The following is a 25,808-nucleotide window of genomic DNA, read 5'->3' as shown; positions in this document are numbered from 1 at the left end:
TAATTTTAAGTGACATGACTTGGTGTCAAAGAGCTGTTTCATATCAAGCTCAAGCATTTTACTGTACTTCATGTTTCTGATTTGTATTCGGTCATTAGAACTTAAAATTGAGTGATGAGCCTGTACTGTGCCCATGAGCAGGAATCTAACACAGTTCATGTGAATAGAAGTGTAATATCTCTGAATTGGAGGTGTTGGTCCTGTCACCTGTCAGGGCAGGGTTGTGTATCCAGTGCTCCTTGATGAAGTTCAGTGTGTGCAGGATGACTTAGTTCTGGACAGCCTCTCCTTGGCATTAATTGTGGTAATGATAAACATATCTCACAGCAAGCTGACGTTGTTTCACTCTTGTGTATGTGATGGCTGTGCAGAGCTTTAGTGACTTAAACCAAGGGGGCTGACAGCCAGGAGCCAGCTAACTCTAAATGAGACATGCAATTTGTCTGTGACCTCGAGTCTCTTAGCAGCTCTGTTTCTCCCTTCTGCCAGCTGGAAAATCAACAGAAACTCAGCACCTAATTTACAATTTCTTTCACAGAGAAGCCCACAGCTGCTCTGCTGTGACTGTGTTTTATTTAGCACAGTAGCACTTTGGTGTAAAGCTGCAGGAGTTTCCAAGCTATTGGTGCCATGTTGGGGTCCTGCTGGATTTCCCTCATGCTGTGCAATGGTGGCTCTGCATGAGGGAATTTCCCACAATGGAAATTTTCAGGAGCAGTTTTACCAGACTTGCAGAATTCCCCTGGGATGTTTTTCACTATTTATGCAATTTGGAGAATACTTTGATACAGGAGCTGTTCAGGGCTCTTGCCTGATTACTGCCACATCAGTGTGCACATACATGGCTCTGGAGCTCCAGACTGTCCCAAATCTTTTGTGTTTGCTTTGGTGTTAAATATTCAAGCTCCAGGTGCTGTGAAACACCAGTGTTCTCCTCTGATGGAGAAGGGAGGGTGGAAGGGGCACAGCAGTGAGGGTAAGGAAAGGAGATTCCCAGGCAAATTCACTTGTGGAAGATTTGCTTGAACTGTCCAAGGGCTACGCTCAAAAAATACATTTGGTGTTGTTTAACATACAGATTTTACCTCTGTCACTGTCACTGGTGCTTTCCTGCAGTCCTGATGGTCTGGTTGAGGACCACCCCCCACTGTGGCTTTGTGCTCTCAGAGAACCAAGCTCAAGCTCCAGTTCCCACATCTCTCCTGGCAGGTGCAGTGCTTGGCTCCCTGGCACAGGGATACAAAGGGGCCAGTCCAGACTCTCTCCTCTGCTGGAGCAGGAGTTCAGACCGGGTCACCAATGCCAGATGAGAAGTCAAGATGTTCTCCCAGTTCAGGACATGCTGAAAGGGAACCTTATCAGTTTGACATGTTCCAGTAGGTTTTACATTGAAGTAATTTTTTGTTCATTGCCCTTTCCATTACAGTTTTGAGCACATCAGGTGGGATTTTGCTTTGGTTAATAAACAAGTCCAGAAGCTCCTGACTGTTATGGAGCCAGGCTGCCCACTTGGTGCCTAACAGGGGAAACTGCTCTGTCAGGAAGTCATTCCTGATGGGCAGAGATCAATCCTGCTGCTTTTCTCAGGCTCCTGATCCAGGCTGGGTTTAATCTGAACGTCCAGGACAATGATGGCTGGACTCCACTCCATGCTGCTGCTCACTGGGGAGTGAAGGAAGCATGTTCCATCCTGGCTGAGGCTCTGTGTGACATGGACATCAGGAACAAGCTGGTCAGTACACAACTAATGCAGGGTATTCTATAGCCACATTAATAGTGACTATTGCCTTCTGCTTGACCATGGAATCATAGAACCCCAGACTAGTTTGTATTCAGAGGAAACTTAAAGCTCATCTCATTCCACCCCCTGTCATGGACAGGGACACCTTCCACTAGCCCAGGTTGCTCCAAGTCCTGTGCAGCCTGCCTTTGGACACCTGCAGGGATTGAGCAGGCACAGCTTCTCTGGGCACCCTGTGCCAGGACTCACCACTCTCACAGCCAAAATTTCCTTTCCAATATTCTATCTAACTCTGCCGTCTGGTAGTGGGAAGCCATTCCCCCTTGTCCTGTCCCTCCAGGCCCTTGTCCAAAGTCCCTTCCCAGCTCTCCTGGAGCCCCTTGAGGTATTGGAAGGGGCACTGAGGTCTCCCTGGAGCCTTCTTCTCTCCAGGTGAACACCCCCAGCTCTCCCAGCCTGGCTTCAGAGCAGAGCAGGGGCTCCAGCCCTGTGGTCAATTTAGTGGGCCCCTCTTGATTCTTTCCAGCAGGTTCATGTCTGCCCTGAGATGGGAGCTCCAGAGCTGGACACAGAGATCCAGGTGGGGTCTCATAAGAGATCCAATATCATGATCCATCTACATGACAAAGTCATAGCAGTCCTTGCCTGTGCATTGGATTATTTAAATAAATCAGTAAATGAAGAATCTTGACTGGCAGAAGACAGAAAAGATTTCAATTATTATGGGAGATGTGACCTTATTAAACTTTAGCACTGAGCTTGTAAGAAGAGATGGGAGCTGATCTGTGCCATCCTGAGTTAGTGTAACTCTGAGAAATCAAATGGCAGCAAAGAAACAGTCTTGGAGTGCAAAATAGTATAATATTAAGGTATAAGGCACTGAAAACAAGTGAACCCATGAGAAACTGGCAGTTTTAAATCCTCCCTCTTCTATGTATTGGTAATAAAAAAGGAAATTGAAGATTTGTGAGAGATGAGCAAAGAAAAATAGGATGGAAGAAAAGGAGCAAAACCATTTCCTTTCAAATAGTTGCAGGTTTTTCCTTGAAGAGCCCTTGGATTTTCAAGAGCTTGTCCAGGGCTGCTCTTGGTGTTCCATCCCTGCTGGGATGTCCACACTGGTCTGTGAGCTGCTTCCCACTGGACCGGGTGTGCCATGGCTGCCTCTGGGGGAGGAGGGAAGGCTGAATGTGCTTGGAGGAGCACCAGGGGATGAAGGCAGGCAGGAGGATGTGTTAAGAGAGAGCCCTGTGTGTTCAAGTGCATCCAGCTGTGCTGGAAACTGCTGGAACTCAAATGCCCCATGAGGAGCCCTTTCAGCCTGGTGAGCTTTTTGGCACCCAAACTGTGGGAAATCTTTTCTGTTTAAGTGCCATCAGGTGCTTTTCCTGATCAGTGTTCAGGATGTGTATGGGGTCTTGTATCATGCCATGCTTGAAACAGCCACAGGTGTATTTACTATGTTACCTGCTCCTTCCAGCCCAGAATCATCTCCTTGTTGGGTCAGATGGACAAGGCTGCCTTCTATTTTTTGACCTGTAGCCATTGGGTTTCAGGTTGTTAATGGCATTTAGAGCTTTAGTTTGGTGAAAATGTAGCCAATTTCTTGGTTTATGCACTAGAGTATTTTTTCTGGTTTGTTTTAGTTTATAAATGCCCATGGATGTGGAAATGGATTATACATTTTTTGGCTTGCTGACAGCCTTTAAGAATGTTTAAATACATGATGATAAAATGACACAGAATCAGGAATCTCCTGAGCTGGAAGGGACACACAAGGACCATCCAGTCCAACCCCTGCCCTGCACAGACCCCCCACCAACTCCACCCTGGGCATCCCTGGCAGCACTGTCCAAACACTCCTGGAGCTCTGGCAGCCTCAGGGCTGTGCCCATTCCCTGGGGAGCCTGGGCAGTGCCAGCACCCTCTGAGGGAAGAACCTTTCCTGAGATCCAATGTAAGGAGAGATTGATCATATTCCCTCTCAGTACAAGAGTGTCCTTTTTGGAAACTTGGAAACTCAGGCATAGTCCTGGCTGTTGGATTTGAGTAGCAGCAACCAGGGAGCTGCACTGCCCTGGTAAAAGCTGCTCACTGAACATAAACATGATCCTAGAGGTCTTTTCCAGCCAAAATGATTCTGTTATTCCATGATCACTGTTTCCACAAACATGGGTTTCCTTGCTCTGGAGTGAAACAATGTCACTCACCACTTGGGGAGGGAGGATGTGGAGCGTATGCACTGGGAAATAGGACTTTTTGGAATATTACCACTGGGCCATCTCAGATATCCTCTTGTCTTCTCTCTGCACCAGGGCCAGACGCCCTTTGACGTTGCTGACGAGGGACTTGTGGAGCATTTAGAAATGTTGCAGAAGAAACAGTCTGTGGTGAGTTTCTGGAGATCATTTTCCAATTACCTCTCCAATTACCTTTTCACACACAGGTGTTCTCCAAGACATATGGTGCCAACAGATGCAGGAAGCTGAGGCCTAGCTATTTTCTTTAGTTACTCATTTGCAATCTTTAATCACAGGAATATTTTTAATAGCTAGAAATCTAGATAACTGGATGACAGCAGCAAGGAGGCCAGTAGTGTGATGGCATGCAGAATTATGGGAACTGGTAAGGAATTTGTGTTCATCTTTGTAATTGTTAATATCCTGCAGTTGCTTTGTTGGCTGGCAGGTTCTCTAGTATCAAAGTGCCCTGTTCCTAATGAGTGATTACCCAAGTCAGCTTTGCGTTTGCATCCAGGAAATACACTGTCAATGTTGAGAAAGAGATCTGTTACCATGTCTGTCTTTCTTACAGCAGGGAGGCTTTGGATTGAGGAAGAAGAAATTATAAACTTAAGGGAATTCTGGACTGAAAAAATGGCTGGTTTCAAAATTATATTAAATTGTCATTTCATAATGCAGTGGAAGGGATTGGAAGAGATTATAAGCCGAAAGTTGGCATAAAAAAAGGAAAGCAAAATATGTCTTGTTCAAAGTAAGGGCAGTTGTCAAGCCAGAAAGTTGGGTTTGGATTGAATTTTTCCCTATTTCATCTGGTCTACTCAGTTATCTCATTTGGGTGCTTCTAAAACACAAGCTAACCTTCTTTCAAAAATAATTAAAAATCTGTAAGTATCACTTAAAATATTGGGTTCAGAAACAGACAGAATGGGAGCACTGCTGATAAACCCTAGGAACAGATTTTCAGGAACTGACAGTGTGGGTGGTTAGAACTCCAGCTCTGATCACAACACAGCTGCTGCCATCCTCAAATAGCAGCTTTAGTATTCACAGGAACTTCTTAAAAATTAATCAACTTCTCCCTAAATGAGGTGTTGATAAATAGTATCAGGGTTGTATTTTGGATTCCCCTCTCTCTCACTACCCAGGATTTTGGAGATAACTGCACTTGTTAAAAGAAAAGAAAAAGAAAAAGAAAAAGAAGAATTTTTTGGGTGACTGCTCACCTATTTTTAGGGCTGCTTTGCAGGGTCTACAATCCCCCTGTTCTCTATATAGAAGCACTATAGAAAGACCTTCTCCATTTAATCAGTCAGTGTAGAACTGGGCAGAAGAATCCAGATTTTATTACACTTTTTCTTCAGTAGATATATTTTTTTAGTGGAAAAGCCAATTTATCATGTGTTTATCATGTTCTACTTCTATCACTTAAAACCAGAAGACTTGTATTTGTTAAGGATAAAGCAGGCAGTTCCCTGTCGTTATTTCTCTTCCAAAATGACTTTCAAATCAGATATGTTTTTCAGTCTAAGGCAGAGCACTGTTCCACCCTTGCTGAAGTATTTGCTTCCATTATTGGAAAGCAGGGGGGATTTTTGTATGCTGGAAGCAATTAATTTGGTTTGGGTATGGATTGTTCTTCCCAGTTACTGAATTATCTGTGAATGGAGCAGGCTGTTTCCCGCACTTCCCTTTGCTGTGCTCCAGCAGTTTGGTCAGTTTAACAATGTTGTGCCACAGATTTTTGCTCTTCACTAAAATCCATGCAGCTTTTCACACTTCACAGGGTGCCCAGAGCAGCTGTGGCTGCCCCATCCCTAGAAGTGTCCAAGGACAGGTTGGATGGCACTTGGAGCCACTGGGATAGTGGAACGTGTCCCTGCCCATGGCAGGGGCTGGGGCTGAATGAGCTTTAAGGTCCTTTCCAACCCAAATAGTTCTGGGATTCTGTGATTGAGAATTTACAGTGCTTTTACTTCCTTTGCCTGGTGTCAACTGCTGTCAAAAGAAAAAGAATAACCTGGTGAGCCATGACACAGCAGAGTCAGCCTTAAATTGAGCCCCTAACTGCCATCCCTACTTCTGTCTCAGCTCTTTCTGTGCTTCTGGAAGGTACTAAAACAATTTTTGGGTACCATTTTGTCCAGTGATGGTGGTAAAATTAATATTGCTGCTCTCTAGACAAAATCTTTCAATTTCTGTGTGATCCCATGTATTCCCATGCAATCGCTTTGTGCATTTGAGAGATTTAAGAAGTGACCCATCCTCACAGGAGTTCCCTGGTTGCCTGTACAGGGAAGACTTGAATGCTTTCCTCTGGCAGCAAGTAAATTACAGCCACAAAGGCAGCACATTTTTAGCTGAATCTATTCTGATTTCATGGGCACACACACATGGACAGACCTCCAGCAGAATCCCAGAATGGTTTGAGCTGGAAGCAACCTTAAAGCTCATCCCATTCCACTCTCTGCCATGGGCAGGGACACCTCCCACTATCCCAGGGTGCTCCAAGCCCCATCCAGCCTGTTTTGGACACTTACAGGGAGGGGGAGCCCACAACCTCTCTGGGGAGCAGTAAAGGTTCATCCCTGGTCTTGGCAGGGACAGCTGCAGGTGCCTTTGGAGTTTTTGTTAAATGGCAGCTGCATTCCAAGGACATGCTGGGTGCTGTGCCCTGGTGGAGCTCCAGCCCAAGGCTCACAGTGCCACTGCAGATGTGCTGCTGTCCCAGTGGCATCTTATACAAATCTGCACTGGTTTGGTCTAACAGGGCTGGGCTGACCTCATGCTGGGTGCTCACTGGGTTCTGCTGACAGGGCTGGTTAATGGCTGTCCTCATTCCCTCTCTCCCATCTTCCTGGACTTTTGAACAGCTGCGAAGTGAGAAGGAGACAAGGAATAAGCTGATTGAAGCTGACATGAATGGGAAGCCTCAAAACAGACTCTTCACCAAGTAAGTCTCTCCCTCTTAGTTGAAAAGAAACTGCCCAGAAAGTAATGGGAGAGCAGCTTCATCTCTCACAGCCAGCTGGCCTCAGCTGGGTCAAAAACAATTCACTGCTGTTTATTTCATGCATGTTTTTTTTTTAATCTGAGTACTCTCAAATCCAGTTTTAGTTGTGTCAAATACAGTTTGTGTTGTTTCTTAACCAGTGAGTGGTGGATCAAGGGTTTGGGCTGGTGTTTGGTTCTCCAGCTCCTGCTCTGGCTGAGGATCAATCAGATCTTTGGGCTGAGAACTGCACCTTTTTGTTGCACAAAGCCCTACAGCCCAGCTGCTGTGTTGTGTGGCACTAGAAAACAAGAGTTCACAATTTTGTGGATGGAAAAATGTTTGCAAAATCAGAAAATGTGAGACTGGCAGTGGAATCCATGGCAAATTTGCCATGATGGAAGTGCTGGAGTGTTCAGTCTGTAGATGGATTTTATCCTTTGCTTGTTCTGTATGTAGTAAATAATGTCTGTGTCTTTCTGAGAAGTACAGCTTGCTTGCCTAGTCCTAAAAATTTCCTATTTTGCAGCAAAGAGAAGATTCTTTATGAGGAAGACACGTTGAAGTCCATGGAAACTGAGGAAGAGAACAAGGACTCGAGCAGTTCTAGTTCTGAAGAGGAAGAAGCTGAAGATGAAGTTTCAGAATCAGACACTGAAAAGGAGTCAGGTAAGACTTAGTAGAGCCTTGGATTTAATAAATGGCCTAGCTATTACCATTATTAATGTTGTTGTTGTTATTATTGTTAACTAATTATATAATTAGTTGTTAAGGACATGTTGAAAGTTTTACTTCCACTGTATATGTACAGAATTTGGAGAAACCTGGAGCTGCTGTGCTAAAAAAGCTGATTCAAATCCTTACTCGCAGGTCAGCATAATTATTTTTAAAAAATCCTTCAGATCCTATTTTAATTCCTACTTCCAGCTCACATGTATTGAAAATAACACATTGTCCATAGCTTGTTCTCAAACAGGGTGTTTTTCTTGTTGGCCCTGTTCAAGAAGAATCCTTCAGGTTGGTAGGAAGCAGGTGTAGATGTAGGAAGGCAGTAGCCTCTTGTGTTTGGATCAGTCTAAAATGAAGGACTGAAGCTGTTCTGACTGATTATAGAGGTGAGGAACTTCTGTTTTCTAGGCTGTGATGAATAATGATTGCAAAAGGTAGTGGAAAATAAGGATTAAGTACACAGAGTCACAGTAGCATTTACATTACAGTATATTGCTGGCATCTTACTCCCATTCCTTTTCCATAATTTCTGTAGCTACCTTAATTAATTTCAAAAGTGTATATGTGCAGCACAGAAAGTTTAAATACAGATACTTAATTGTACAGTAAGCCAAGACTTATTTGTACTTAATATTCTGCAAACAAAGATGGATCTTGGACTATAATGTGTTTAATGGTTAAACTACTTTTAAACTACTTCAGACATCAGCTTACTTAGTCTATATCCAATATACTAAGAAATAGGTCCTGAGTAGAAGTGTGGTTTAAAGTTTTGTCGTGCTTCTGTGCCAGTGAAATTGTTACTGTGTTAGGATTGTTCTCAGTTAATGCTGTTGGGGCAGGGTGAGAGGGTGGGAAATCCTGGCTGGGCTCTGCACAGCTACTGCTGCACCAGCTGGGTGGGCATGGCAGGAACACAGGGAAATGATCTTGGGGCTTTTAAATCAAGCAAGTCTAGTGGACATTACAGTGGTAGAAAGAGACACGCACTACAGGTCACATATATTTTCTCCATAAATCAGGGGCTTACCCTGATTATATACATATTTATATAAATATAAATTATACCTACCTAGCTGGGTGTCAGCGTTTGTAGTCATTGTAAACATGGTGGCAGTTTGACCAAAACAACTCAAATATTTGCACACCTCTAAGACCTGGAGCTGTGTGGGGTTTAACTGAGTCAGGAACAGCCCAAGATCCTTCAGCAAGGAAAGGTCTACAGCACTCAGCATTAAATTTTCTTTAAAGCCAGTACAGGTCTTTTTATTGCATTAATTCACCAAACAAAGCACATTATAGGAGTGTATGTTAAACCACTGAAGCTAATAGAAATGGGAGACAACAAGAATTCAGGTAGTGATTTAGCTGCAGGCTTTGTTACCTGTACTCTCCTTTCCTGGGAAGATTATTGGGTCCTTTGAGAAATTTCCATCAGAATTGAAATCTCACCTTGTAAACTTCTGAAATCTCTGGTAAAATGAGTGTGGACTTGCTCAGCTGGATGGAGACACAGCTCTCACTTGCTGCAGATGTGAGTGGAGGGTCACATCCTTGGTACTCTTTTTAAAGCAAGGTTCTGGAAGGTAACAGCATCAGCCCACATTATAGGAGGCCTCCAAAGAGAAGTAGGATTTTTCATTTTGGTCCTAAAAATAATAAATGTCACAGTATTACTGATTTCAAGGACAGACAGTGGTGTTTCTGGGCTGATCCCCCAGGGGGGCAGCAGGGCAGGGGGGGATTTCTGCCCTGTGCCCCACTCAGGTGAGAGCCCTCCTGCAGAGCTGCCCCAGCCCTGGGGCCCAGCACAGGAAGGACCCGGAGCTGCTGGAGTGAGCCCAGAGGGGGCACCAGGGGAATCAGAGGGATGGAGCTGCTCTGCTGTGAGGAAATTCTGGGAGAACTGGGATTCCTCAGCCTGGAGAAGAGAAGTTTGGGGTGACCTCATTGTGACCTCCCAGGACCTGAAGGGAGCCTGCAAAGAAAATGAAGAGAGACTGCTTACCAGGGCCTGGAGTGACAGGACAAAGGGGAATGGCTTCAGACTGACAGAGTGTAGGTTTAGATAGGATAATAGGAACAAAATCCTCCCTGTGAGGGTGAGGAGGCCCTGGCACAGGTTGCCCAGAGAAGCTGTGGCTGCTCCTGCATCCCAGGAAGTGGCCAAGGCCAGATTGGAGCCTGGGATAGATGAAAGTGTCCCTGCCCATGGCAGTGGGTGGAATGAGATGGGCTTCAAGGTTCCTTTTGGTTCAAACCAGTCTGGGATTCTGTGGTTCTGTGTTTATCTGGTCACCATTTTACATGCATTGTACAGGAATAATATTCATGTGTTCATGTGAGCATGAACACATGAATATTATTCCCTTATTTCTCTTCATTTTCTGAAATATTCCCATACCTTTATCATTCTGAGCAGTGCTGGACGCAAAGATTATGACTGTTGTTCTAAAGTGTTCAAAGTCAAGATGAAAAAAAAAATTCTGAGTGGTCTTTTTAAGCTTAAAAATTCCAGCCCCTTTGGTAGCTGAGCATAAAGCAGGACATGTAGAAGCTGGAGTGTAACACACGAGTTTATTTTGAGGTGTGTTTTGAAGAGTCTCAGGTTGCAATTAATTTGTTGAATTTGCAGAGACTGTGAGAGGAAGAAATTGGATGAGGGAAGTAGTGAAATTGTTGGAAGACTTCAGAGTAGTATGTTTCTTATAATCTGTAAGAAATTTTTGTTCTTCAGACGAAGGAAACTAAGAGCATTCATGTCACTTCATTCATTTTGAAGACAATTAATTTAGCACTGACCTCTTGTAAACAAGAGAAAGATCAGCGTAAAATTCTGTGGTGATTATCTGTGCTGGGAACTATTACAATATGTAATTACTGGGAATTAAAGCAGGCCAAGGAAGCTTTTAATGTTGTTTTGTTTAGAAAGCAATCAAACAAAAACCCTTACAGAAAAGGAATTAGAAACCTAAATTTTTACTCTTACAAAATTTATTTTGAGGAGATTGAACTAATCCTCTCCAGTTTATCTTGTCTGGAATTCATAATGTTTATTACTGAAATTTTGGTAGAATAAAATGTGGGATCCTGCCTAAAGCCAGCCCTGCTAGCACAGAGTCCCTCTGCTTGTCCCTCTTCTGCAGTGACAGAAGATGTCCCAGAATGTCCCAGTCACATTGCTCACAGTTAGTCCTTCCCATCCAGTCATCACCACTTTAGCCTGTGCCCTTCTAATTAGGCTTGACCTTAAAACCTGTCCTGTGTGCTATAAACTTCCAGAACAGGCTCCCAGCTCTCCAGGCGCCCATCCAGCCCAGCCTGGAGTGCTGCTGCCACCTTCTCTTCCTGCAGTGCTCTGTGTGTTACAGCCTCAGTCACAACAGAGAGCAGCTGGCAGCAAATGGGCATTTCCATGGACTTGGATGCCCAGTGTGGCAGGCAGGGCCTGCAGGGAAGAATGAGGGATCCATTGGCCCTTCCCTAGGGCTGGGTGAAAGCTCTGCTCCAGAACTGAAATTACTGCTTCAGAGAGAGGGGAAAGTGGCTGGGAATCCATTCTTCTGCAGACCCACAGAAACAGCGGGAGCTGGGCCAGGGGTGGGCCAGGCTGGGTATCAGGAAAGGTTCTTCCCCAGAGGGTGCTGGCACTGCCCAGGCTCCCCAGGGAATGGGCACGGCCCCGAGGCTGCCAGAGCTCCAGAGGGTTTGGACAGTGCTGCCAGGGATGCCCAGGGTGGGATTGCTGGGGTGTCTGTGCAGGGCAGGGGTTGGACTGGATGATCCTTGTGTGTCCCTTTCAACTCAGGAGATTCCGTTATTCTGTCTTTGTCTCTTTAGTTCAGGCTCTGTCAGTCCTGGTAACTTCCTGTTATTTTAAAATGTTTCTCTTGGCTTGCTCTTTTCTGGTTTTTGTGTCCTTTGAATCCTTATTTTTTTAGGACTGAGGATATTTGTTACAGAAAGATTGATCTTCACACTCCAAGGTGCCATCCTCCCAGATGCTCCATCCCAAACAACTCCAAATGTGTAACAGCAGATTTTTATTCCCTGCACATAGGTTATTTGCTAGGACTGTTTGGGTGCTTATGCTTAAAATTGCTTTATTTTTTCCAAGCCATGACTGTGTGAGCACTCATAGCTATAAGGAAAGCTTTGATTGGTGGGTGTAGGTACGTCATTTCTGAGGCAGGTTCCATGTGCCTGGGTTTATGATGAATAGTCTGTCTCCAGCCTGTGCTCTTCTGTCAAGTGAACCTACTGCCTGAGTCACACTTCCTGCTTACTCTCCCCCTGGTAATGTCTGCTGAATGTTCTTCTGTCAAGCATGTGCATAGATACAGAAAATCAAGGTGATACTGGACAGCTGCTCTTATGTAACAAGCAGGGAGCCAGCTGTGAGCTTAGACAAGGGTTGCTTAGCTTGCTTGGAGCCCAGGTAAGGGGTTTTGTTGGGCAGCAGTCCTGGTTTCCTGTAAAAAAATGGATTTTGCTGCAGAAGACCAGAAATTCTGCCCAGCAGCACAAGCGAGTGCAGAGAACTGTGCAGTGAAACCCAGCACTGGGCACTCAGGGCTGTGGCCTGTACCACACTTGTAGTACAGGAAGGAGGAACAGCACGTGCCCCTTTTCGTCCCAAGATTTACCAGGGAAGAAATTCCCAGACAGGAAACAAAATTGTGAAAAACAAAAAACCTGTGTGTCCTCTTTATGGTGCTTTCTGCAAAGATTTTGCTTGTCTGTGAGGATAAAGTACAAAAGCTTTGCCTGCAAATGTGTCCATCCTGTTCTTTAGGATGTGGGGAGCTCCTTGCAGAAAGCCCTGACACTGACAGTGCAGAAGGCGCTGACATCTCTGTCTTCCAAGGAGGTCACACAGCACTGAACTGGAGTGCAGACCACACTCTGTGTAAAGAGGGGCCTCAGAAGTGCAATACTGAAACATTTGGTTTCTCTTCTTGTTTAAAATTGTAGAGAGAAAGGAAGAGCCCTTTGCCAACCACTCGAGCTGTGAATCCAGGCCCAGCATCACTGAGCAAATGCCAGCACCCGAGCCCAACTCCTTCACTGCATCTGCCAGAAGAGTAAGTGAATGTGCAATCAATGGGGACTCCAAGAGCGCTCAGAAGCAGAAGGTGTTACTGGGAGATGGATGCTCTGAAACCAGTCTTCAGAGGACTTTAAGACTTGAATTTAGAAAAGCCTGGTAGTATGAAATTCTGATAAAGATGTGTGTTAACAGCAGTGTAGGGACAATACGGTTCCTCTTGAATCTCTGACCCTCCAAAGGCAATTGTGGTGAAGGAAGCCAGCCTACAGCACATGCTCTGTGTGCTGTCATTTCTGAGGGGGCTGGTGCCAATGTCTTCTCAGCAGATCTGTCACCAGACCTGATTTCTGCTTGTGTGCCAGTGGTGAGTTCAGCACCATCATTTAAAGTGCCTCTGGCTTGCCAGAGCCGGTTGAGCCAGTGGTGTGATGTTACTGCCCAGCAAGCAGAGGGTAGTTTGCATGTGGCTGGCTAGCTGGGCTATAAGCTTTGAAAGTTGAAGTGGTCACTGAAATCTTATGTGAATCCTCCAGCTCTCAGATCACTCAGCTAGAGGCACCAGGAGTCTCAGCTCTGCACAGGACTCCTGTTGTGTGCTGCTGCTTTCATTTTGCACCAGACTGTGGAGAAAAACAACACAGAAACCTGGCCCAGGGCTGAAGCACTCAGTGCTTGTCAGAGGGAAGTGTTTCTTGCTTAGTCACAATTTTTTATTTTTCACATGTAACAGAGCATAACCAAGATCAAATGAAACAGAGCTCCTCTGGGCATTGTTCAGCTCAGGCTGGCTTAGCAGGGGAACTGTTAGAGGTAGAAGGATGCTGGGAAGTGTGAGTACTTCAGTTAACCTTTTCCCAGCTGCAGATGTTTGGTCTCTCAATCCTTTGAGCTGTTGAACACAGAATAAGGATGCTAGGGTGTAGAAGCTGGCCTGTGAGGGGAGAAATTATTGATTTGACCTCAGTCACTTAAGATCAGCTTCTTTACCTTCTCTTACCTGTTTGATTTTTCTTTTTGACAGACTGGGCTTTAGATTGTGTTGCCCTCTATTAGGGGAGTTATTAGTATGTGCTGTTCCTGTGTTGTTCAGAATTTAGAGATGGCAGCTTTTGCTGTGGTTTTGAGCATTCTCTGAGGAAAGCATCAAAACTACATGAAAATGTTAGAGCTGTGTTGCTCAGTAGACTGGCAGTGCTAGAAATGGTGGAGTACAGATTAACTCTTTGCATCTATATTGAAATGACACGAGCTGAAAACATTGCTCAAATACTGGAGAGATAATTTCAGCTTGGCGGTCTTCAGTGAGTCTGAGGGCAGAGCTCTCCAGTAGCTCTATTTATTCTGAATAGTGTCAGATGGTTTGTGTCACATAGAATATGGTATAATAATGCTTAAATCAGCTTTGATCAAAAGCCTTGTCTGCCCAGTGTCCTGCCCAGCAGTGACCATTAGAAGCTACTAGAGAGCACAGTCTTGCAGGAATTCCCTCCCACAGTCCAGCAATTGGCATTTCAGGGACTCACTGAACCTGGTGTATTTTTGTCTTCAGTAGCCCCTGTTGGACTTTTCCTTTATGCAGTCACATTTTGACTGGCATCCTCTAATGTCCAGTGGTAAAAAGAGTCCTTGAGCTTAGTTAAAAACTCTGCAAAGCTCCCTGTCCCATTAACCAACGACACACAAACAAACTGGGTTTGTTTACTGTCCCTCATTCTTTTATGGGAAGGACCAAGGAATAATTGTTCCTTACTCATCCTTCTGTGTGCCACTGAGGGTTTCATGTACCTTGGTCGTATCTCAGCCTGGAGACTACTGACTGTCTCCTCATGCAAAACCTCTCTTGCTCTACTCATTCTTGCTGCCTTTCCCTGAACTCTTCCCTTCTTCTCAACTGCTGCTGATTGCTGGACCTGAGCTGTGTGTGGTACCAAAGGTGTGATTGGACACTGCAGTAACTCAGAGCCACAGTGGTTGTGTGTTTTGTATTCTGTACTTTTCCCAAAATTCCTAATAATTTGTTTGCTTTATTTCCTGTACAACTTGGTGCTTAGCCCTGTACAAGTATCTCTTGTGATGCTCAGGCTCCATTCTTGAGTGGCAGTGTGCAGCCTTTTGAAAGAGTTGATCACTGTAGCTAAAGTTGTACATTGAAGCAGTTGTACATTTAAGGACTAATACATTCAGGTCAGAAGTGCCTCATGTAAGAAAAAGCACAGAGGCCCATTCTATGCTATGCACAGTTACCTGCCCATGGAAGGGACCTTAGCGAGGCTGAAGTCCAACGTCCTGCTCAAAGCAGGATTAAGCTCATGTCATGTTGCTTTGTCCTACCTGAGCTCAGCTGAGTATTAAAAGGTCTCTGAGGATGGAGATGCTCTACTCCCTTACTCTCTGTCCCAGTGCAGCTTCCATCCTGCCAGGACTCATGTCTCCATGTCAGCTGGGATTTCCCAATTGGAAACTTGTCTGTTCTCCTCCTTTCACTGCCGACTGTAGAGAAGTCTGGTTCCATGTCCTCTGTAATCCCACCCCCAGGTAGCAGAGCAACTAAATTGTGTCTTTGCCTTCTCTTTTCCATGCTGAACAATCCAGATTCCCTCAGTTTCTTCCTTTACAGTGTTGTTGGCTACAGCTCCCTGGTAATCTCAATGGCTTCTTCTGGACTCCACTGGTGTGAGGGTTTATTTGCTGCTAGTCATAACACCTGAGTATTTGGTTTTGGTATTCTGCCTTCACTGAATAATTACCCTTTCCTAAATTGGTGATAATAAAAGCTTTATTGTTCCTTGTATTCTTTCCTCAAAGCTGGAGGAGGGCATTGTGTAGGCAAAGACCTGCACAGTGGCAGAAGATTCCTTTCATCCTCTGTCCTTGGGGATGAGACACTACAGCAGTTTGCATCCCTGTGAGTTCACCTTGAGCTCTGTCCTGTAATTAAAGAGAAGCAGGAAATAAGTCATTCTACCTTACAAGTCTAGCCCAGCAAAAACTGGAGCTTTTTGTAACACTTTCTGAACTTAGAGTATGCCTTGCAGTGATTTTCCTTTTTCCAAATGTTCATTTTCTCCTCCACAGTTCAGTTGGCTCAGCAAGGCAGATGAGCAGAAGGATGAGTCGCCTTCGTCGTGGCGGCTGGGCCTGAGGAAGACTGGCAGCCACAACATGCTGAGTGAAGTCTCTGCCACTCGTGAGGCACAGAGGGATAAAACTTCTCCCATCTATCGCTCCTCGTCCAGCCCTCGGATTTCTGCACTGTTGGACAACAAGGAAAAGGTTTGGCTTTCAGCAAGTATTTTTCAGTGTATCCACATTACCCCACAGGTGTAAACCCCTTTCCCTTTGAGTTATTGCTGGGGTTTGTATCCATAACAAACAAGGGTCTCTTTCATTCCTACCTTCTTTTTCTTTTGAAAAATATTTTTCTCCTGTCAGTTGTTTCTCCAGAACTGGAGTTTGGTGCCCCTTTGGCCTAATTCCTGAGTAGGAAAGACAGTTGGGACCGGGCTGCTGCTGAACAGGGGCTGTCAGTCTGGCACAGCCTGTTCTTTACCAGAAAATGTCCAATCCAGACAACAGCACATACCTGCAGTGGAAATTCTCCTTCTCCATCATTTATATAGATTCCTCCTCTATCTACCTCTATCTACCTCTGTATTTCTAAATCCCACCCAACGTAGTCAGTAACTGTAACTTCTCTGCCCATGGGTAGATGCCTCATCCCTGGAGGTGTTCAGGGCCACCTGGGATGGAGTTCTGGTCTAGTGGACTAAAGATCCCTTCCAACCCAAACCAGTTCCCTGATTCTGTGATTGACAAATCACAGAATTCTCTAAGTTAGAAGATGCTTTTATTCACTACCATGGTCATCAGGAAATCCCTTTCAGAGCTGATATTTCTGTGCTGGGGTATGTTTAAGCAACATAAGAGAAGCAAGAAGTTGCTTTAAACCAGCTGGTAGGAGGATGCTTTCTTAGTTGAAGAAATTTGAACATGAATTTATTTACCATTGAACGTGCTGGAAGAGTAAGAGATGTGTAACTGAAGTTCCTCTTTTGCTTCACCAGGACAGAGACAACAAGAGTTATCTTGCCACCATAGTCCCCAGAAGACTGAGCAGTACGAGTGATACAGAAGAAAAAGAAAACAGGTGAGACTGGCTGAAGTTAATGCTCAGTTTCCATCCTGTCAATAGTACTTCTGGAATATAATTTTTCTGTAGTCATGCTCTGTATATTTTCTCAGCAGTCTCAAGTACACAGGAATTCACAACATCAAGAGCCAGCTCTGTCTATAAAAGTTCTGGTATGTTGGTTTTCATTTAGGTGAGCAGGAATCAGCAGACTGGTTCCTCCACCCCTGTACTCACACAGGTACAGGCTCCATCCAGGCAACCAGATTTATGGATCCTTTTTCCTTTTAATATGCAAGTGCCTCATTTTGTAGCTGCCACCTGCACTCGTATGTCACTTGCTCAGCAGTCACCTTCAGTCCCTTCGTTCACATCTCTGTCACTTGAGATTCACTCGAGCTTGTGAACTCTGCCATGTAGGAACTGTTTCATTGCATGGCTATTTTTACAGTCAGTGTGTGTAAATGCCCCTGGTCCTAACCATGGTGTAAATGGTGTGTGTATGTCCAGGAATTCCAGATGTATTTGAGGAGCTGGTCTCTACTAGCAGCTTCTTCAGGGGCCTTCCAGTGCCTTAAGTGGCTCCCAGAGAGCTGGAGAGGAACTTTGGACAAGGTCCTAGAGTGACAGAACACAGGGAAGTGGCTTCCCACTGCCAGAGGGCAGGGTTAGATGGGATAATGAGAAGGAATTCTTGACTGTGAGGGTGGCCAGGCCCTGGCTCAGGTTACTCAGAGCAGCTATGGGTGCCCCAAGCCTTTAAGTGTCCAAGGCCAGGTTGGATGGGGCTTGGGGCAACCTGGGCAAGTGGATGGTGTCCTTGCCTGGGCAGGTAGTAGAACAGGATGAGCTTTAAGGTCCCTTCCAACCCTGGCCATTCTATGATTCAGTTTGTACTAGAAGGAGTAAAATTTGACCTTAGCCTCAATTCCAGCTACTTCCCCAACAGAGGAGGAAAGGCACATGCAGAGCAGTGGCTGTGAACTGTAATTGCTGGGCAGGAGCTGCGGCAGATGACACCCTGAGAGAATTTCAGCACAGCTTGAGAATTTTTGCTGATCTTTTGCTGGAACCTCTCCACTGTGCTCTTGTTCCCTCTCAGGCAGTCTCTGAGATCCAGAGTTTCACAGGCAATTTGTGTCTGTTGATCAGCTCAAGAAGGTTTGGCAGAGGTTGCTATCGAGTGGCACATCCCGCTGTAGGAGCTCTGTCCTTTTCTGGGTGGAGTTGGGACTGGCCGAGTAGTACTGGCCTTCAGGAACAGATGGTGCTCAGGCATGCTGTGTAGTACAGATTTTTTCCCAATATTCTTTCCTTTCAAAACATTTGGGTTTTTCTTTCTGGAACCCACAGATGTCTTGAGAGACCATCAGTCTAGGCATGACAGCTGGAAATGAGAAATTAATGCATGCTGATGGGGGAATGGATTAGTGCTACATTGCAAGCTCCAGGTCCTGTCCAGCACCAGCAGAGAGCAGGATGCCCTGCCAGAGTGTGCATTAGCATTAGGGAAAGAGCCCTGTTTTCAGATAACCAGGGTAAAGAGTACTACTAGGAATTTCTTGATAACTTGTCAAGTAGCTTTAGATACCGTAAATATTTTGTTTGTTGTTTTTTGCTTCCTGATTTTGTGGTTGACCTGGTAGTGCTGGGTTAATTGTTGGACTCAGTGATCTTAGAGGACTTCTCCAAGCCTAATGATTTTGTGAAAGGCTTTGCTGTGCTGAGTTGCTTTTGTCTTTGCCTGGATACCTTGAAGAATAAAAGCTGCTCTGCAGTTCCAATATCTGCCCATTTATAGCTTGCTGATTGATACAGACATCAGTTAGAATATTAAATGACACTATTTAATATGTTAAATTACTTTTATGGACAATTTGAATTTCATTTGCAAGTTTTCTGACTAAAAAGGATCTTGTTCCTCTTTATGCAAAACATTACATCATCTGTGGTTCTTGAGTGAGCTGGCAAGAGCAGGAGCTGATGTTAAGGCCAGAGCAGGTGTTTCTCTGAGCTGTGTCACCTGAACAATGAAGCACGTAGGTGTAAGGGAAGGATCTGTGTTGTGAAACTGTGAAGGAACCAAAAGCAGACTCCAGAGGTTTTTCTAAGCCAAGCCTGTGCTCTGTGCTGCTGTAGGGAATCTGCTGTGAACCTGGTGAGGAGTGGCTCCTACAGCCAGCAGCCCTGGAGGGACGAGCCAAAGGGAAACGAAGCTCCCCGCTCTGGTGCACCCACGACCTACGTATCCACCTACTTGAAAAGGTATGTTCAGGCCTGTCTTCCATGGGTTCTCAGCAGTCAGAACCACTCTTAACATGCCTCCCACACCTCAGCCTCCTGCTTGTTGCCTCCTGCATCTTGTAACTGGCCTTTGGACCCTCTTCTGCTGAGAGCAGGAAAGAAAAGATTTTTGATATTTGTCATGCTAAATAGTGTTTTTAAAGGCTGTAATTTTTATTAATTTGCAAATTGCTGTACTGAATTTAAATACTCTTCTTGACATAATTCAAATGCAAAGTTTTCTCTGTTTAATGCTGGTGTTATGGTTAGAGAATAAAACCAAAATTGATCATAAAACAGATTAACATAATAAGAGTCCAAAAGCATTGTTCAGATAGCTCTTGGTGAGTAAGTTATAGCTTATCTCTAATTTTGGTTTAAATTAGTCCATGTTTATAGTATTTTCAGAAAGTGGCAGTGATCTTGTGCATGATGTACAGCACTTGCTAAGGAGTAAAACTGATGCTTCCACTGTTGTTTTGTAAGGCAGTAAGAAGCAGTTTGTTCACAGTGTGTGTGAAGTTGTAGAGGATAATTGTTGGTAAAGGAGCCAGGAAGAAGCAGGAAGGCAATTCCAAGCAGAACTCCTGTAACTGCAGTGTCCTGGACCCCCTTGGGAGGCAGAGCCTCTGTGTCCTTGCGGTGCCACCTCAGGGCTCTCTCTGAGTGAGCTGAAGCAATACCCTGCTCTGGTGAGCAAATAGTGCATTGCTGGGTTCTCATGTGAGCAGGAGGATCAGCAGTGCCAGCACCTCACCTTTATTTCAGCTGATACTGAAGACCACCGAAACAGCCTGTAATAAACATGTCACACTGCAAAGCCATTGTGTTTCTACTAAAGGAAAACAGCAGCAATAGCTTAAGGTTGTAGATTGAGTTTCATGAGATTCTACACCCTGAACTAAATAACTGTCCTGAAGTCAGAACAATTGCTTGAGATACTTGGAAAGAGGCAATTTGTTCCAGTGTTTATGCTGTGTTTCTGTAGAGGTAAGTGGTGCTCAAGGATACATGTGGCCAATTGCTGAGCATGTACAGATCCATTGCCACAAAAGGTGAAGCAGCCCCTTCAAGCAGGAGCTTCTGCTCTGCTGCCCCATTCTGGTGACTTCACAGCTATCCTGGGATGTGATGACAGCCCAGCCTCCATGCCTTGTCTCTCTCTGAAGCTGGTCTGACAAGCTGCAGCTGATTACATTGGAAAACTTTTGTCCCTTGCAGCTGGCACACCTGTGCTGCTCCCTGAGCTGAGGGACAGCCCAGTCACCCCCAGGCAATCTTACAAACATTGCTGGTTTATCCCAGCTAATCCTGCACCAGATTTAGTGTTGCATTCACACAGTTGTACTGTATTTCCGTGGTTAAACTGTACAGAGAGTGGGGAAGGTTAAGGCTGCATTGGGAGGTCACTAATACTGAGTTCTTGTCCCAAAGGCTGCATTCTGCCCTTTCATAAGAGACTGAGTGGTTCACATGCAGGTACAGAGAATAGCTTTGTCAGGTAGGAATAAATGTGCTTTTAAAGGAGAGATCAATGGGTTTGCATTTCATATACAAAAAGTAAAACCATGATCAATTAGACCTTTGTCCCTTATAGTGTTCTGTAGGAGAGCACAGAGAAATTGAATATAATTGTATTGAACTTTTGATTTCTCCAGCCTTGTGCATCCACCCCTAAGATGAGGAAAGGAACCTGGTTAGACATAAGCATTTTGTCATTTCCAAGTATTAGCAAAACTCTCAACCCAACTCCACAAGGTGAAAGTTTCTTCTTAGAGAGGAATTCAAGGGAATATGACATGCTTGGATGTCACTCAGGGGATGACTGTATACATCTGCAGCTCCCCTTTGTCTCAGCATTTGACAGATCTCCATAAAAATCACAGACTTTCGAAGGAAGGGGCCTTAAATCCCATCTCCTTCCCACCCTTCTGTGGGCAGAGACACCTTCCACAAACCTGGCCTTGGACACTTCCAGGCATGAGGCGTCCACGGCTTCTCTGGGCAATCTGTGCCAGGGCCTCACCACCCTCACAGGGAACAATTCCTTCCCAATATCCCTTCTAACCCCTAGTTATGCTCTTTAAGTGCTTTATATGACACCCCAAACATAAAATGAACAGCAGCAGCAGATCATCTTAAGATGGGGGAAAAGCTGGAGTTTTCTTTTTCTTTTCTTTTTTTTTTTTAAATACAAGGAAACAAAATAACTTGCAGCAATGTTACAAATGTTCTTCAGCTTTAGTTGAAGCATATATTGATGCTCTCTTTGTCGTGGTACTGGTAGTTGTCCTGCATTCTCTGTGTGTGCCACTGGCCCAGAAATCTACAGAACTCTGCTCTAATATCCTGGTGTCCATTTTAGTGTGTACTGGCCTTCAAAAATCTAGGTCACTTTGACTGTAAATGAAAGGATGTGGAGGAAAACTGGCATAGCAGGTTGGATTAGTTCAGCATCCTGCTTTGACATCAGAAGTGCTGCCTCCCAGGAAGGGCTCACACTGGAATGAAATCCTTCAGCTGCACAGTTTCTCCTTCATTTCGCATTTCTGCAAATACCTCCTTGCTGGTTCTGGTCACATAAAAGCCATTGCAGTGAGTCAGGACAACAGTCCCTGCAACCCACATTGTTTCTGACAGCAGATGGTTTTGAAGGAGAAGCTGCAAAAGTCAGGATAGCTTCAGAGCAGATTTCTACCTCCCACTCTCTCCTTGCTTCCAGCAATCAGGAATTTAGGAGCCAGGGGTTGTATTTAACCGTTGTTTTTAATAGCCACCACTGCAGCCAGCTTCCATACCCAAATCTGAGTTTGATCTCTGCAATACCCCATGGCAGTGTGTTTAAAGAATAGTTATGTACTTTGTGCAAACCTTTTTTATTACCACATGTGGAAGCTTTTTAGGAGTGTGAAGGTTCTTAAGTAAAAGTTTTTAATGCCTTTAAAATATTTCTTAAACTCCGAAATTGGGAGTGTTTTTTATTGCTTTGAAATGTTGCTTTACATTTCATTGCTCATTCCCTGATGGTTCTGTTGTGATAATGTTAGAGAATGAGGAACAGTGTGTCAGTGCCTTTTTTTATTTCTGATGTTGAATTATTCAGCATGATTTCATATGTCCTCCCTTTCACAGACTCCTATAGACACAGCTGTTAATTAACAGGATTCCCTGACTAACCTTTATATTCCAGTTTTCTGGTCCAGTTCAGATCAAATGTGAACAATGGAGCAAATGCCTTGGAGTGCTCCTCACACTGTGCAGTGCCACCCATGCAGGGGACAGGCTGGGAGGTGGATTCCTGCAGAGGTGGCAGTGCCTTGGCTCCCTTTGAAGCAGGAGGCTGTTCCTGGTGCCCCAGCACCACATTTCTCTGCCCATGTGTGTTGGAGCTGGCTCAATGCCATCCCTGTGCCCTCTTCTTCCATTCCTCCTCCTCCTCCTTTCCTCTTATCCCCCACATCACTGCTCTCCTAAGCACCTGGTGCTGCTTCCATCCTCACCCATTGCCTTTCCCTTCTGAAAAACAATCCTCAGCAGGGCTTTTTTGATAACCCTCCTGCATCCTCCCTTCCTGACCAAGTTCCTTCTCTCTCTTGCAGCCGCCCTTGTGTCCCAGCCTCTCTGCCTTGGGCTCTCCACATCAACTCTGTTCCCCCAGGGCTGCCATCACCTTTTCCCCTGCTGATCCTCCTCTCCCCTCCCCAGACACAGGCTCCTCTGCCCTCCTCTCCTCACAACACTCATTTTTGTGACTCCTCGGTGCTTGCTGCACACACCCACCCCAGCCAGGTTCCTCTTCCCCCTCCCACCCTCCTCCCAGCCCATCTCCAGGTCTTGGCTTTTCCCTCTGGAGCAGAGAGCCAAGAAGGGAGGGACTTGCTTCCAGCAGGACTTCCTGCTCCTGCATGCTCCAGGCATGGAGCATTCCAGAGAAAGCTCTGTTTAGGATCTGGCAGAGGTTGCTGCCTGGTGACAATGACTTGCTTGTTCCTATGTGACCTGGATATGGCAGGCGGCCATCAACTGAGGAGCTCAAATGGGAGGTTCCTCCCTGTGGAGGCCTTCCAGGATTCTCTGTTGTCCCCTTTGGCTCCCCAAGGACTAGCTGCTCATGCTGGGCTTGCTGGGGGCCTTGGCATGTAAAACTGGCTTGTAAATTGGGTGCCTGGGTGAACAGGACTGGGTCGTTTCTCTGGCCTCCTGTCCTTGGCTGTGTTCCTTCCCCTTCCCAGTGCTATTTCAGCTTCTGGCTGCTCTCTGGATTCTTACTCTAGAGTTGACTACCAGTTTCATTCTGTTGTCCCTGGCTTTTCCTAAAACCTGCAGCTCTGTCCTGGCCTGCTTCTTTCCTCTAGATCAGCTTTTCTTCCTGTGCAACCACTTTGGTCCGTGTGCCCTGCCATGGGAGCCATTAGGATGCAGAAGGTGAGAGCCAGCCTTCCAGCCTTCCTAGCCTTTGATCCTTCAGACAGTCCAGTCTGACCAGTAGCAACCAGGCGTGCCAGATGCTGGGAAAGGTTTGGCAGGGCCCTAGGAGCCCCTGGATTGCTCTGCGCAGGCAGTGAACAGCTTGTGTGCAGGGCATGGACATGTGTGAGAAGGAGATTCTGCCAGATTTCATCAAGTCTGTTTTCAGAGATATGCAGCTTTTCCCACTAGAATGGATTTTCTGTCCCATTAGGGTGGATTTTCTCTCCCCTTAGGCTGGATTTTCTTTGAAAAAGTGAAAGGGTCCATCCTTGTATAAGAGCCCTTTTTCTTTCCTCCTTCATCTTCTCCAAAATATGAACACAAACACAGCTTTTCAGTAAGATTGGTTTTCAGGGCTTGCTTTAAACTGGCAAAATATTATTTCCCTTGCTCATTCTTGAATATTTTTGGACAACTGTGCTAGCTATTTTCCAGAAATACAGTTTATGCAAAACATGTCTTAAAGAGAATTAAAGTCTGAACTGATCATCTTTGCCAAAACTTTAAGCCACTGGAAATAAGTTCTTAAAACTGGAAGTCCTGAACATCCTCAGGGGTCATGCAGCCAGACCAGCTTTTGTCATTCTCTCCTGTCCTGCTTTAAGCATCCTCATCCTTGCACCTGCCTTTCCCCAGGGCACAGGGTGCTCCATATGCCCTGCTTTCACCACAGCAGGGTTTTTTCCTTCCCTGATCCTCCCCAGCTCACCCTCATGCCATTATTCTCTCGCTGGAACTGAGCTGGGCTTAGCTAAACAGGGCTCTGCTGGCACTGGCCAATGTGGGCAACTGGCAACAGTTCCTCTGCTCTCTGATCTTGCACATGTTTTGCTGCCCTGTGGTACCTGCTCCCTTCCCAGCTGCCAGCCCAGCTGTGGGATGTGCTGTTGAGTATTTACTATGCTCTGAAGGACGTGATTTTGTGATGTTTTACAGTGCTTCCTTTGGTAGAAGTAGTGACCTGAGCAGTCCCTACATTTCAGCCAGTCGCAGTCCATCTCTAGCTACCTCACCCACTGCCATTGGCTCATCTACCTCCCCGGGCACCCCGTGGCAACCTGTCTCTTGCTGCCCCACCTCTCTCGGTGTGAACACTCCTGCTCCAGCCTGCCACAGCACCAGGTAATGGCTCCCAGAGACAGCTCCAAAAGTCAGCGTTTGGGTTGGAAGTTCTGCAGTGGATTAGGGATTGGAGGTGTGCTTCCACATGGGAGGTGCTGATAAGCAGTTCCAGAGTGATAAGCAATCCCAGGATGGTGGTGTTGGACAGTCCCAGTGGTGGGTGTGGCTGGCAGGCAGGTGACAGTCCACAGTGTGTCCCTTGTGTCCTCTGTCACTGTGACACAGCGTGAGCTCAAGCTGCCCTTGGGTGCTCAGTGTACAGGCTCTTGGAGTTCCTTCCTTCTGCTTTTTCACCAGGTACATTTTTCTGATCATTTTTGCTACTAACAGGGATGTGAAGGCTATTCCTCCTGCTCATTCTTCTCCAAGTTTTGTAGAATTTTACCGTGGCTGTTCTCTACAAATACATGAGTGTAAAGCGAGGAGGATGAACTGTCCATGTTCCGTCAAGGAGGCTGGACTTGATCAGCACTAGAGTTCACTTGCTTTGCTTTCCATATGTCTTCTCTATTTCAGAGCCCCTTTCAGGCAACAAAGTGATTCTGCTGTAGAGAAAAACACAGAGGGCAGCTGTGCCAGCACCCCCCTAGGTGTAATCACAAACCATGCTGTGCTCGGCGCTGCCAACGGCACCGGGAATGCCGGGGCTGCCTCCGCCCTGGGGAAGGACCTCTCGGCTGAGGAGGCCAGGGAGCGCAGAAGGTCAGTGAGGACTGGGCTCTGGTGGCCCTCTACGTGGGCAGCTCTCACTTGGTGGTGATGGTGGGGGTGTAAGAACTGGTTTTTAGGCATTCCATGAAGTTTCCAGGCTGCTGTCCCTACTCTGTCTGAAGGTTTTGAACTGAATCATCACTGGCTTGTAGGTTAAATTTAGTTTCGTAATTTTCTACTTGTCTCTTCAGCATCTCAGCCTTTTCTTCAGTACTAATCTCAGTTTCTCATCTCAGCCCATCCCAGTGTGTTTGCACAGACACACAGCAGTGTGTCTACTCGCAGTGGGTTCTGTAAAATGAATCCCACCCTAAAAAGACCATTGCACTGAGATACATTCA

General features: G+C 45.7%; 1 protein-coding gene across 9 annotated transcripts in view; it reads left to right on the top strand.

Annotated features, from left to right (window-relative positions):
• PPP1R12B (protein phosphatase 1 regulatory subunit 12B) overlaps positions 1-25,808 on the top strand; it is a 133,909-nt gene that overhangs the window by 41,838 nt on the left and 66,263 nt on the right. For 5 of the 9 annotated variants that reach the window (XR_009489445.1, XM_059867896.1, XM_059867899.1 and 2 more), the window contains 10 exons: positions 1,588-1,732; positions 4,057-4,131; positions 6,855-6,934; positions 7,503-7,642; positions 12,677-12,786; positions 15,828-16,025; positions 16,817-16,899; positions 19,021-19,146; positions 24,571-24,756; positions 25,273-25,458. Coding sequence is in view for 8 of the 9 variants with exons in the window: in XM_059867896.1 (XP_059723879.1) it covers positions 1,588-1,732; positions 4,057-4,131; positions 6,855-6,934; positions 7,503-7,642; positions 12,677-12,786; positions 15,828-16,025; positions 16,817-16,899; positions 19,021-19,146; positions 24,571-24,756; positions 25,273-25,458 (1,329 nt within the window). In the remaining variant the exon portion in view is untranslated. Of the gene's footprint in view, positions 1-1,587; positions 1,733-4,056; positions 4,132-6,854; positions 6,935-7,502; positions 7,643-12,676; positions 12,787-15,827; positions 16,026-16,816; positions 16,900-19,020; positions 19,147-24,570; positions 24,757-25,272; positions 25,459-25,808 lie in introns of those variants that run through there. The other 4 variants (XM_059867900.1, XM_059867901.1, XM_059867902.1 and 1 more) reach the window with 4 other exon arrangements.

This window comes from Haemorhous mexicanus, chromosome 25 (genome assembly GCF_027477595.1).
Source record: "Haemorhous mexicanus isolate bHaeMex1 chromosome 25, bHaeMex1.pri, whole genome shotgun sequence".
NCBI lineage: Eukaryota > Metazoa > Chordata > Aves > Passeriformes > Fringillidae > Haemorhous > Haemorhous mexicanus.
This window is presented reverse-complemented; position numbering and strand designations above follow the sequence as displayed.